The sequence below is a fragment of the Canis lupus genome, chromosome 5 (assembly GCF_011100685.1).
Source record: "Canis lupus familiaris isolate Mischka breed German Shepherd chromosome 5, alternate assembly UU_Cfam_GSD_1.0, whole genome shotgun sequence".
In the NCBI taxonomy this organism is placed as follows: Eukaryota; Metazoa; Chordata; class Mammalia; order Carnivora; family Canidae; genus Canis; species Canis lupus.
The window spans coordinates 77626194-77638458 of NC_049226.1; the positions used below are offsets into that span (position 1 = coordinate 77626194).

At 38.3% G+C, this 12265-nt stretch overlaps 1 protein-coding gene across 5 annotated transcripts in view; it reads right to left on the reverse strand.

The window, feature by feature from the left end:
- The window catches only part of HYDIN (HYDIN axonemal central pair apparatus protein), a 389826-nt gene that overhangs the window by 309818 nt on the left and 67743 nt on the right, over positions 1 to 12265 (reverse strand). For all 5 annotated transcript variants that reach the window (XM_038538390.1, XM_038538392.1, XM_038538391.1 and 2 more), the window contains one exon: positions 428 to 585. In XM_038538390.1, coding sequence (XP_038394318.1) covers positions 428 to 562 — 135 coding nt within the window. In that variant the 5' untranslated portion in view covers positions 563 to 585. The remainder of the gene's footprint in view (positions 1 to 427; positions 586 to 12265) is intronic.

The following is a 12265-nucleotide window of genomic DNA, read 5'->3' on the forward strand; positions in this document are numbered from 1 at the left end:
AGTCACCATTTTGATACTCTCTGTTCTACAAATGTGCCAACAGAAATAACTGTTGCCAATCAACAGGTAATAAATTGTTAAGGTCAAACCCTATGGAATTCTGATACCTCATTGTTTTTGAATTACACAAAAGACAGTCTCATAAGGTTCAACCTAACATTTAGAAAACCATGATAATTTCATTGCACGGTCTTACTTCAGCTGATTAACTTAAGCAACTCAAGCCTCTACCTTGAGGTATGTAATTTCGAAAACTTCTCGGGCTTTAAGAGGTGCCTCAGCTCTGTGGCAAGCTACCATGTTATCTAAATTGATATTATTGGTCAGTAATTCTCTGTTTGATTTCTGAGAATGCCAAGTAGCAGCTGTCATCCGCCTGAGGAGACTGCATTAAGTATTTTACACTTGAAAGTCTTGGGTACATTACCATTCGATTTACTTCTTCTTTTGTAACCACCCTTGGACTCAAGGGGGGCAGAACCTTGCTTTTGAATCCTTTCAGCATTTCGACTAACCCCATCTGAAAAGCCCCCATGGACTCCTCAAGTCTTCTACTGGTCATTTTTAGTTATTTCCTTCATTCACCTAGGAGTGGGGAAAAAAGGGGTTTAGAATAAATACAGTTAATTCCTTAATACAGATCACAAATTTTTTTAAGCTTTTTCAAGTACAAAGGTTTAGAAAAGACTAATCTTCAAAAATACATCAAATGCTTATAACAAATGCCTTAACTACAGGAGTCTATGCCATGTAATTAGTCCAGAATTAACCTTATTCCAAAGTCTAGGATTCCTTTTAAATAAACCAAGTGATTCTGCAATGAGCTTAGGGAAGAATCGGAAATCAAGCAGTTCTTACATTTGGTATTTTTATCCCCCCAGAAAAACAAATAAACACTGCTCAATAAAGATAAAAACTTTTATCCCCTCAGATAAACAAACACTGCTCATCATTTGCTACTTTATATTTATTTGACAATTCTCTCTCATGACACCATCCAAATATAAAAAAATATAAGGCTTCAGGCTTCCACAGCTGGGCAGAGACTAAAAAAGTAGCATGAGATAAGATAAGGAAGAGGAAGTTTCTGGAGAATTTTTGAAGTTTATAGTCATAAATAAGTTATTAAACAGCCACTCCATATCTCCAAATCAACGAGATAAGACATCTACCCTCTACATATCCTTCCTTATGCCTGTCAGTAGGACACTTGCAACTATGGAGGCCTATTTATGACAAAATGGAGATTTAAAAACAAAACAAAACACAACAACAACAACAAAAAACAAAGTGGAGATTTGTTTTCAGTAATAGCCAGCTGGTTTACCCAACACTGTGCCCTGCAAAACACACAAAAAACAAAAACTAAAAATGCTTGATACAATGTCAAATAAAAAACCATAAAAGTCATTAAAAAGATCACAAGACAGTAAGTCATTACCAGACCAAAACAATGAGGAAAGAGGTGCATAAAGAAAAATAGATCTGAATGAAAATGTAATAAGGTACACTGAAGCAAAGCAGTAAAATACTCAAGGAAATGAATATGAAATTTTTAAAAAGAAAAAAAATAAAGAACAAATGGCTGAAATCGCAGACAGTCAAAAAAAAGATCCAAGACACTATAACTGGAGCCCATGAAGAAGAAAAATTAAGTACTGGAGTGGAACTAATATTTCAAGCTACCATCCAATAAAAATTTCCAGAAATAAAAGAAAACATAATGAAAAGGGATTGGTAAGTGCCCATGAAAACAGACCCAGATGGTCAATTCTGAGCCATATTTTAGCAGAACTATTAGACATTTAGAGAAAATTTTAAACTCCTCACAGCCTCCAGGCAGAAAGGTAAAATAACTCACAGGGGCAAGAGAATTAGATGTCACTGGACCTTGAAAAAACAACCTATGAAATGGGAAAATAGAAGATAATATTTTCCAAAAACTAAAAAGTGTGAGCCAAGGATTTTACATACAGTCAAGCTCTCCTTCAATTACCGAAGCTACAGAAAAGGAGTTTTGAACATGTAAAAAGCTCAAGGAAAATAGTAAACAAATTCCCTTCCTGAGGACTCTACTAGAGGATGGGCTTCAGCCAACCAAAAGGTGACTGGGGAACTTCAGCAAAATGACCCACAATGAACACTTCATGTATTTAATTGTAGGGCTAATTTTAAGAATGAAGTTGAAGACATGAGGAGAAAATAGAATTTAAACAGTTTCTGACAAAGTTGAAAGAATGCAATTTTAAAAGAAAAGTAAAAAATAGAAATAAAGTCAAAAGTAGAATAAGATCATTAATAATTGAATAAGTAACAGGTAGGAGTCAAACTATTAAACCAGATAGAATAAAGGAGCTTATGGGAATTGTGGTAGAAAGCCCCTACGATGGCAGTGATACCTGTTTCCAAGCACTCATGTATTGCATAATACCCTGCCCTTGAGTGTGGGCTGTCCTTAGGTATTCTAACAAATATGATACAGCACAAGTGATAGATGCCACTTCTGAGATTAGTTATAAAGAGACTCAGTTCCATCTTGGGTACTGTCTGGCTCTCTTTCAGATCATTAGCTGCCATTTTGAGAGGACACTCAGAAAGCTTAGAGAGAAGCCCATGTGGTGAGGGACCAACTCTGCTAGCAGTGACATGAGTGATCTTAGAAATGGGTCTTCTGAGGCCGGCCAACAACCATGTGAATGAGCTTGCAGGTAGATTTCCGAGCCTCATTTGAGTCTTTAGATGACTACAGGCCCAGCCTACAGCTTGACTGGAGATGCATAATAGAGACTGAGGAGGAGGCACCCAACTAATAAGCCACATCTAGATTCTTGACCCATAGAAACTGTGAGAAAACTAATATTCACTGTCTTAAGCTACTAATTTTGGGGTACTTTATCATACAATAGTAAATTACTAATGTAGGTATTTTAAAGGGTTTATACACCAAAAAACTACTAAACATAAAGGTAAATCTTTCTAAATACCAGAAGAAATTTTAGAAAAAGCAAAGAAGACATACTAAACAGAGAAAGGCAAACAATAAATCAAATGTAATGCAAAGAATTGTTATAATACAAGGTAATATGGGATGTGATGTCACCAACATGGTGGAACAGGTGATTGCCAACTTCAGTCTCTCTCACAAAAAGACCAACTAGAAACTATCCAGAGACAAGATACCTTTGTGAAAATACCAGAACCAGGGGTGAGGCTGAAGTACCCCCTTAGATCACAGAGACATGGAATAGCCTCAAAAACATCATGCTCAGTAAAGTGAGCCAGTTATAAAAGACCACATATTATATGAATCTATACACATGAAGTGTCCAGAATGGGGAAATCTCTAGAGAGAAGGAATAAATTAGTGGTTGTATAGGGCTGGAAGTAATGAAGGGATGGGCAGGGGGTAGGGTATGGCTAAAAGATATGGGATATCTTACTAAGATGACAATGTTCTAAAATTGACTGTGGTGATGATTGCACCACAAATATGTATTTGTAAATATGCTAAAAACTGCTGAGTTGTATATACACCTTAAGGGTGAATTGTATGCTATGTGAGTTTTATCTCAATAAAGTGGTTAAAAATACATTCTAAAACACTTAAAACAATTTTTTAAGATTTATTTATTTATTTGAGAGAGAGAGCATGCACAAGTGGAAGGGGCAGAGTGAGAGAGAATCACAAGTAGACTCCACGCTGAGCATGCAGCCCAACACAGAGCTCGATCTCATGACCCTGAGATCATAGCCTGAGCTGAAACCAAGAGTCAGTTGCTCAACTGACTGAGCCACCCAGGAGCCCTTAAAAAATCAATTCTTAAAAGCTGAAAAACAACTGAAAGAAATGAACTTTGCTGTATATCAAGCTGCTTTCATAACCACAAAGAGAAAACAATTACTCCAACTGACCTAAAAACATAGTATTTTGACTGTCTTCATTAAATGTAGTCTTATTGTTAGTCATAATATGAGTAATAATATATATATTTTTTGCTCTAGGCCCAACATGAGGCTTGAACTCACAACCCGAAGACCACGAGTTTGCATCTTCTACTGACTGAGCTAGCTAGGAGACCCAGTAATAATATTTTTAAAACAAGTAGTTAAAGCAATATTGTTAAGAACTGAGCAATTCAGGATGCCTGGGTGGCTCAGCAGTTGGGCAGTTGCCTTTGGCTCAGGTTATAATCCTGGGATTTGGGATCGGGTCCCACATCAGGCTCCTGACGAGAGCTTGCTTTTCCCTCTGCCTATGTCTCTCTCTCTCTCTTATGAGTAAATAAATCTTTAAAAAAAAAAAAAAAAAAAAGGAACCGAGCAATTCATCTTAAGAAAAAATAAAGCCAAAGAAGTTCTCATATTAAGAAATCTTATAATCTTACATTTAAATTGGAAACAAGTGTGAGCTCAGGATTATTTTCTTCTTTTAAATAACCTGCCTACTGAAAAAGTTCAGAAACAATGAAGGCCCAGTAAGCAATAACAGTCCAAGGACATACTGCAGACTCTAAATACCATTTCCCACTAAAAGGAACCACATCTCCTTGGAGAAATGGGTAATTTGAGGTCTGATGCATAAAATGTATAAGATGAACTTGGAACATTCTATTTTACTATAAAACAAGGACATTGGGGATCCCTGGGTGGCTCAGCGGTTTAGCGCCTGCCTTTGGCCCAGGGTGCAATCCTGGAGTCCCGGGATAGAGTCCTGCGTCGGGCTCTCGGCATGGAGCCAATTTCTTCCTCCTCCTGTGTCTCTGCCTCTTTCTCTCTCTCTCTCTCTCTCTCTATGTCTATCATAAATAAATAAATCAATCTTAAAAAAAATAAAATAATAAAATAAATAAAACAAGGACATTATCAAAGGCCACTGGGATTGTGTCTAAAGGATCCAATAGGAGTTCCCATTCACCAAAGATAGGACGATTTGAAACATTTTTTAAGTCTGCAATGGATAAGTCTCTGAAAATTCAAGTTTAAAAGATACCAGAAAAAGAATCATTGGTCACCTACGGAAGTTCTACAGCACCAAACTAATTATTTTGAAAATAATAAAAGGAAAGAATCAACCACTTTTTTGGTACAAATTGCACTGCAAGCTAATCAAACAGGTAAGGAAGGAAAATGATTCTTCACAGAAGAACTCCAGCTAATAAACTCAGAACAAACAACAGAAAAATCACGACCATTATGTAACCCCTAATAAAACAAAAGATCATCAATGCTAACATAATTAGGAAGGCTGTTGCTGAAGAACTCTATAATGGCTCAGTTGGGCTAACAACACCTGAGCCCTCTAAACCAATCTCAACATTAAATGCTTGAAAACCAGACATATCATGTGTCTCCACACATGATGCACTACACAGCACCAGCTATGTAGAACTACTAACAAAGATCTATGAGCCAGGCTGCAGGAAACATGGCGAATGGAGGAACAAGCATATTCTGGAAAAATACAATTAAGCCAAATCAAAAAGGTAGGAAATATTATAGGAAAATGACCTCCTTTATTCAACTAATAAATAGCATCAGAGGGTTGTGGGCAAGGGATAGTTATAAATTAAAAGAGTTCTAAACAAACCAAGTGCAAGGATGCACCTTGTTTAGATCATGACGCAAATAAATGAATAATAGATATTAAATAATTATTGGGTTTTTTGTAGAATAATGGCACTGTACTATTCACATGCTACAGGTAGCGTGTAAATCTGTAACTTCCTTTTGGCAATCCTTTAAAACTGTACATATCCTTTGATGTATAAATAAATATCTTTTGCTAGTGGATGTACCCCAATTATGAAAAGATAAGCTATACTGTAACTTAACAACAACTTCAACAGATGAGAAAAACAATGACTTTCTCTTTATCAAACCAAAACACAAAGCAGTTATGTTGTTAAAATTTGATGATTCTGGCATTTTTTATTAAAACTAATTTCTTAAAATAAATAAAACTAATTTTTTTCTATAACTGATTTCTTAAGCACTTTAAGATTCTTGACCATTTTCCTGTTTTGTTGTTTTCCAGTTTTGATCACTAACACCTTATTACAATTCCAGCCTGCAGTACTTGGATCATGCCTTTGTAGCTCAACTACAAGAGTTAATATATTTTTCCCAAAAAATCTGCTCACAATGCTCCTTCTGACTGCAATGTCCTTTCTTTTTACCTCTGCACAGATCCCTTCCTGATTCAAATGTCATTTCCTTATCGAAGCAATTTCTTTCTGATCTTACCAGCTGGAAGTGACTGTTCAACAACTCTGACCTTCCAATATCTTATTTCTCTCTTTTATGACACCTAAAAATTTCTACTTTACAGTTATGTGGGTGCTTATTCTGATCTTAATAGACCATAGACTCCTTGAGTAGAGACTGTAATGCATAGTGCCTTGTATTTAAATGGATGCCTGTGAATTTCTAATGAACCATCGACCAGTAAATTAGACAGAATCAATAATCAAGAGTGTTATTAAAAATGACAATCACCTAGCCCATTGCTCAATATCTAACACAAAACTGAATCCATGCAAATAGGCCAAATGCATTAACATCCCTGGAATGCTTTGACTCCTGTAATCCATCAGTCATCTTAACACCCTGCTTTTAAAGACCACCCTCAGGTCAAAAAATATGGTAAAAGGGGCCATGACCCAAGACCTTTTTTATTTATTTATTTATTTATTTATTTATTTATTTATTTTTTTTTTTTTTACCAAATAACTTTTTAACTAAAGAGATAACAATACTTTTATTAGGGCATGTATAGTACCAGCTAGACATATCACCAAATCTTCAGTTTCCACCAAGAATAAATTTTTATTTTTTAAAATTAACTTCACAAACTCCTAGAATTCTATTTTAATTAAATAGCCATTATATCTCTTTCCACCCTCCATTCCCCTGTACAGCCTGCACGCACACTCACGTAGGCACATATGCACCCACATACACACTCCTTTATTTCTCATCATCTTGATTTCCATGATCACGTTCTCAAGCCAGGTAGTCCAAGAATCACCCTAAACTCCTTCTGCTCCCTTGCCCCTTCTCACATCTTCACTCTTGTCTCTGCAGCCTACATCTCACAGTTAACCCCTGCCCAGTCTCTGAGCAGTCCTGTCAACATCCCAATTCCAGGTCTTACCATCTCAGCCAGTAAAACCCCAATACTGGGGCAGTCCAGCTGCTCTTCTCTCCTATCCCCAGGCTGTGAGGATTGCTGGAGAAAACCGCACAACAGTGCAACTTTGTCACTATAAATCCAGAGTCTCTGGCTCCCACTGGGCCCTGTACACCTACCACCCTGTTGTCCTTGTCAGCTTTCTTCCCACAGCCTATTCCAAAGCTTCCCTGTATTCTGTGCCTTCCTGCAATTCTAGAGGATTTAAGCCTACCCAGATCCTTTCTGAGCTCCACTCCATTGACCACACTGCAAACAAGATGCCTCCACCCACCTATGTCCCACAGCTGCCTCCAGCCCAGCATGCGCCCCCAGACCTGCTCTCTCCTGTAACCCTCTGTGAATGGAATCACCATCCACACAATTGTCCACACCCCAAATTCACCTCTCATCTATGACTTGTCTCTCCTCCAGTCATTCATATAATAACTAAATGTTTATTGAACACTTCCTACAAACAATAGTGTTCCAAACATTATGTACTAGATGTAGATACTATTATTCTCCCCAAATCACAGCTTTAAAAACCCAGAGGCACAGAGAAGATAACCTGCCCCAGTTCTCATACTAGTAAAGGCTAGAGCTGGAAAGACAGCCAGTCAGTCACTCTGGCTCCAGAGTCCACACTCATGACGCTATTCTGCCTCGACCTCCTGGATATCTCACACATCCATCTCCTCCTTTTCATCCCTGTGGCCCTCCTTTGTTACTGTACTCCTCATGTCTTAACCAGAACAACCTCCTAGGTGAACTCCATGACTCCAGCATCTCATCCTCACAGTACTCCATTCTCTAGCCACCCTGCACTGAAGCCACAGTGACCTTTTTCAAGGGAAAATAAGGTCATGTCATTTCTCTGCCTAAAATCCTTTAGACCAGAATATTCTGTAAGCTCCTTAGCATGACATACATACCAGGAACTTGCTCTTCTTCGTTTTATGTGCAATTTGCAGTTCACAATCTCTCAAGTGCTCACACGCCTCCAGATTTATACATACCACCTGGAACACCTTTCCTTCTGCACCCCCAGTCCCACCACTAACTCCTATTTGTCTTTCTAGGCTCAGATGTCACCTCTTTCAGAAAGCCTTCTCTGACCTTCCAAGGCTGCCCCTTCTCTGTATCAATGCTCACCCCATCATGATCATCTCCCTCTACCAATAGATTGTAAGCTCCTTGAAGACAGAAACTTTGTCTTTTCCACCACTGTATTCTCACTGCCCAGTACATATGCTTATTTCATAAATGTGTTAATTAATCCACACAAATGACTTTCCACAATCCCCAAATGTGTCTATTTCATACTTCTAATATGCTTGTATAAGTTCATCCTTTCCTCTCACTTCCCTATCCCCATCTGCCGGCAAACTTCTATTCATCCCACAAAACCCATCTCAAGGGTCCCCAGAAGTAAGGCTTTCCCTAATGCAAACAGAGTGTCAATCACTCTGTACTTTGCATATGCCTCTATTATTGAAGGTAATACATTGTATTGCAATTATTTGCTAACAAGCCTGTCTCTACCTCTAGAACATAAGCTTGACTGTAGGGATCATGTGTGAATACAAAGAAAAAGGCTCAGTTAATATTTGAATTTAACTTCATATTAATTGCATTTATTAAAAGAGAATTTTCACAAGACTAAAATATTTCCCAGAACAATTTCTCTCTTTTGTTTTATGTTCCTTAATTTAAATGTCAACCTTGGGCTCCTTCTGTGTTTCTATGGAACAGAGTCTAGGTTCTTTCAGAAAAGACAAGAAAATGTATTCTCAGTTAACTCTTAGGATGAAGAACCTTGTAGGATGGTTTGTGTTAAAGCTCTGCCTTACTGATTTTGCAGTACTAAATTCTAAAAAGAAAAAAGGAAAAAACATTTTAGGATAGATATTCTTAAGCACAAAATTCATTTTCTGCACAAAAATGAGTTTTGCTTACCTCTAGGAATTCATAAGGGAGCTGAGTCTAAAAGTGATCAAATGTAGAATGGGCTGCTGCCTAGTAAAGCAGAATTTACTGACATATATTATTAAATTAGTGAAAGCCCCCAGACACTATGGAGACATGTATATGTCACATAAATATCTATCATGATGACCTGAACTCTACTTCATCCCGCATCTCAATTCATCTCTTCTTGTTTTCCCTTCATCTTAAATGTCTCAAAGACTTATTTCCTTACATTTTTATTCCTGCCTTCTTATTCCATCCTCAAGTCCCTCCTTTGCTGAAACACAAAACTAAAATACTGTAAAATTGAGATAATGGTAGTTACCTATTACAACATAACAAATTGCCCCCAAACTTAGTAGTTAGAAACAACACAAAACATTTCTCACTTCTCACAGTTTCTGTGACTCAAAAATTTGAAAGACACAGGTCTAGGTGATTCTGGCTTAGGATCTCTTACATTGTGATCAAAGATGGCAGTGAGGGTGGCAGCTATCTGAAGGCTTGACTAAGTCTGGAAAAATATACTTCCAAGGTGGATGGCTCACATGGCTAAGCAAGGTGGTCCTGGCTCTCGGTGGAAGACCTCAGTTCCTCTCCTCATGGGTCTCTCAACCGGGCTGCTGGAGTCTCTGTGTCATGATGCCTGACTACCTTCACAACAAGCAGTCAGCAGACCATGGGAGAGGCTGCAATGTCCTCTGTGACCCAGAAGTCACACATTGTCACTTATGCAATTGGTCCCACTAATCAGCCCTATTCAGTGTGAGAGAAGCTACACAAGGATATGGATACAGGAAGGGAGGATTGCTGGGAGCCATCTTGAAAGCCAGCTACCACGTATACCCCAGGTGTTTAGTGTGAGGATTAAATGAGAGAATGTGTGTAAAGTGCTTTGCACAGTATCTGGCATATCTGTTCTTAGTATTAGCAGAAAGTTTGGTTTAAAAAAAAAAAAAGCAATGAATCTGTTCGTGTCTTCAATTTCTGCTACTGTTGGAGTGAGAGCAGGGCAATTATACTCTGGAATGTTAATAAATGTTTCTTTACCCCCAAACACCATTTTAGCAGGAAAATATCAAAGAAAAAATTAGGGAAAATGCTCAAATGCAATAAGACTTATGTTATCAGTGAAGGGTTCTCCAGGAACTCAGAATAAAAGAACTGATTTTAGTTTTTTTAATCTTACTTCATCTTCTGTTTTTCTACTGTTTCTAAAGCTGTTATGCTCCTTGGTTTTCTGTTTTATCTCTTTTAAATTGAATACTTTAGATTTCATAGGTTTCACAATGGCCTCTGTTCTCTTCTCCTTGAAATACTTCCTGAAAATAATCTGTCTCTGCAGAATGTGTGACCTATTATATCTGATGCAGATAAAAGAGACAAGTTTCAGAAAAGAATCTTCTTGTTTGACCCTTTTCTTGTCGAAGAAAAGGAAAATGAAGATGTATTTTGCTCTGGTCACCAATTCCAATGTGGGTGGGGAGGAGAGGGGAATATTCCCTACAGTTGGCTGTCCTACAATTCAACTCAATTCTGAAACTATCTACCCAGCGGTAGCATCAGATTCTGTAGATTAAGGGTTCAGTCCTACAAGACTATCTCTCCCATTACCACCAGATGCTAGTCACAAGCCCAGAGTGTTACCTGTAATTTAGACCAATTAGCAATAAATCAGAGGTTCCCAAGATCCTCTTCTTAAGTTGGACTAATTTGCTAGAGTGACTCTCAGAACTCAGAGAAACATATTACTTACTAGATCACTGGTTTATTATAAAAGGATGTAATTCAGGAACAGCAGATAGAAGAGATGCTGAGGACAAAATATGTGGGAAAGAGTACAGAATCTCTACACCCTCTCCAAGGGTACCACTGTCCCCAAATCTCTATGCGTTTGCCAACCTGGAAGCTCTCCAAATCCTGTCCTTTTGGACTTTTATGGATGATTTACTACATAGGCATGATTGATTAAATTTGGCCATTTATAAACTGATTCAAAAAACAAAAACAAAAAAACTGATTCAACCTCCTGTCCCTTTCCTCTTCAGCCTCCCCTCCCCAGAGGCTGGGGGTGGGACTGCAAGTTGTAATCCTGGAATCACATGGTTGGTTCTTCAGGCAATCAGCTCCTCACCCTTAGGTGGAGTCCAAAAGTCAGCTCATTACCATAACAAAAGACCCCTTTATTGTTTTCCTCACTCAGGAAATTCCAAGAGTTTTAGGACCTCTGTACCAGAAAGAGTGAAGACCAAATACGCGTTTCCTGTAAGTCAAAATACCACAAGATGCAGAGTGAAAACTAATTTTCCTAGGCCTCAAATTACAAAAAGAACTGCTTCTCATAGAAAAGTGTCAAAGTTTGAAACTTGTTCAAACTGTAGAACCAGGCCAGGAACAGCCAACTATGGGCCACATAGGAATAAGGCAATGTTAAAAAACGAAATTCAGAGGTGCCTGGGTGGCTCAGTTGGTTAAGCATCGGACTCTTGGTTTCGGCTCAGGTTGTAGCCTAGAGATAGTGAGATGGAGCCTGTTTGAGATTCTCTCTCCCTTTCCCTCTCCCCCTCCCCCTCTTGCTCTCTCATTCATGCTCTCTCTCTCTAAAAGAAAAAAACAAAAACAAAATTCAACTGAGTAAATCTGAAGATCATTTGACTTTATTCAATTATTGATGAATTAGGCAGCATCCCAACAAGGAAAAAGAAAGGAACTCCAAAAAGCGCTACAAAATGGAAGGATTTTATTGGCAGACAGAGGTATGAAAAGAAAGTTAAAATAATGGATTATTTCAAGCAACCTCACCTTTCTGTGGAGTATGGATGGGATATATCCAGCAGATTACCTCACTAGTGCTGCCCAGGTAATTCCAAATTGACTGGTTAAAGATAACATTCCGAAGGATCCCTTGGGTGGCCCAGCAGTTTAGCGCCACCTTCAGCCCAAGGCGTGATCCTGGAGACCCAGGATCGAGTCCTACATTGGGCTCCCTGCACGGAGTCTGCTTCTCCCTCTGTCTGTGTCTCTGCCTCTCTCTCTCTCTCTCTCTCTCACTGTCTCTCATGAATAAATAAATAACATCTTAAAAAAATGATAACATTCCTAGGAGAGGTTGAGACTGTAATCAGA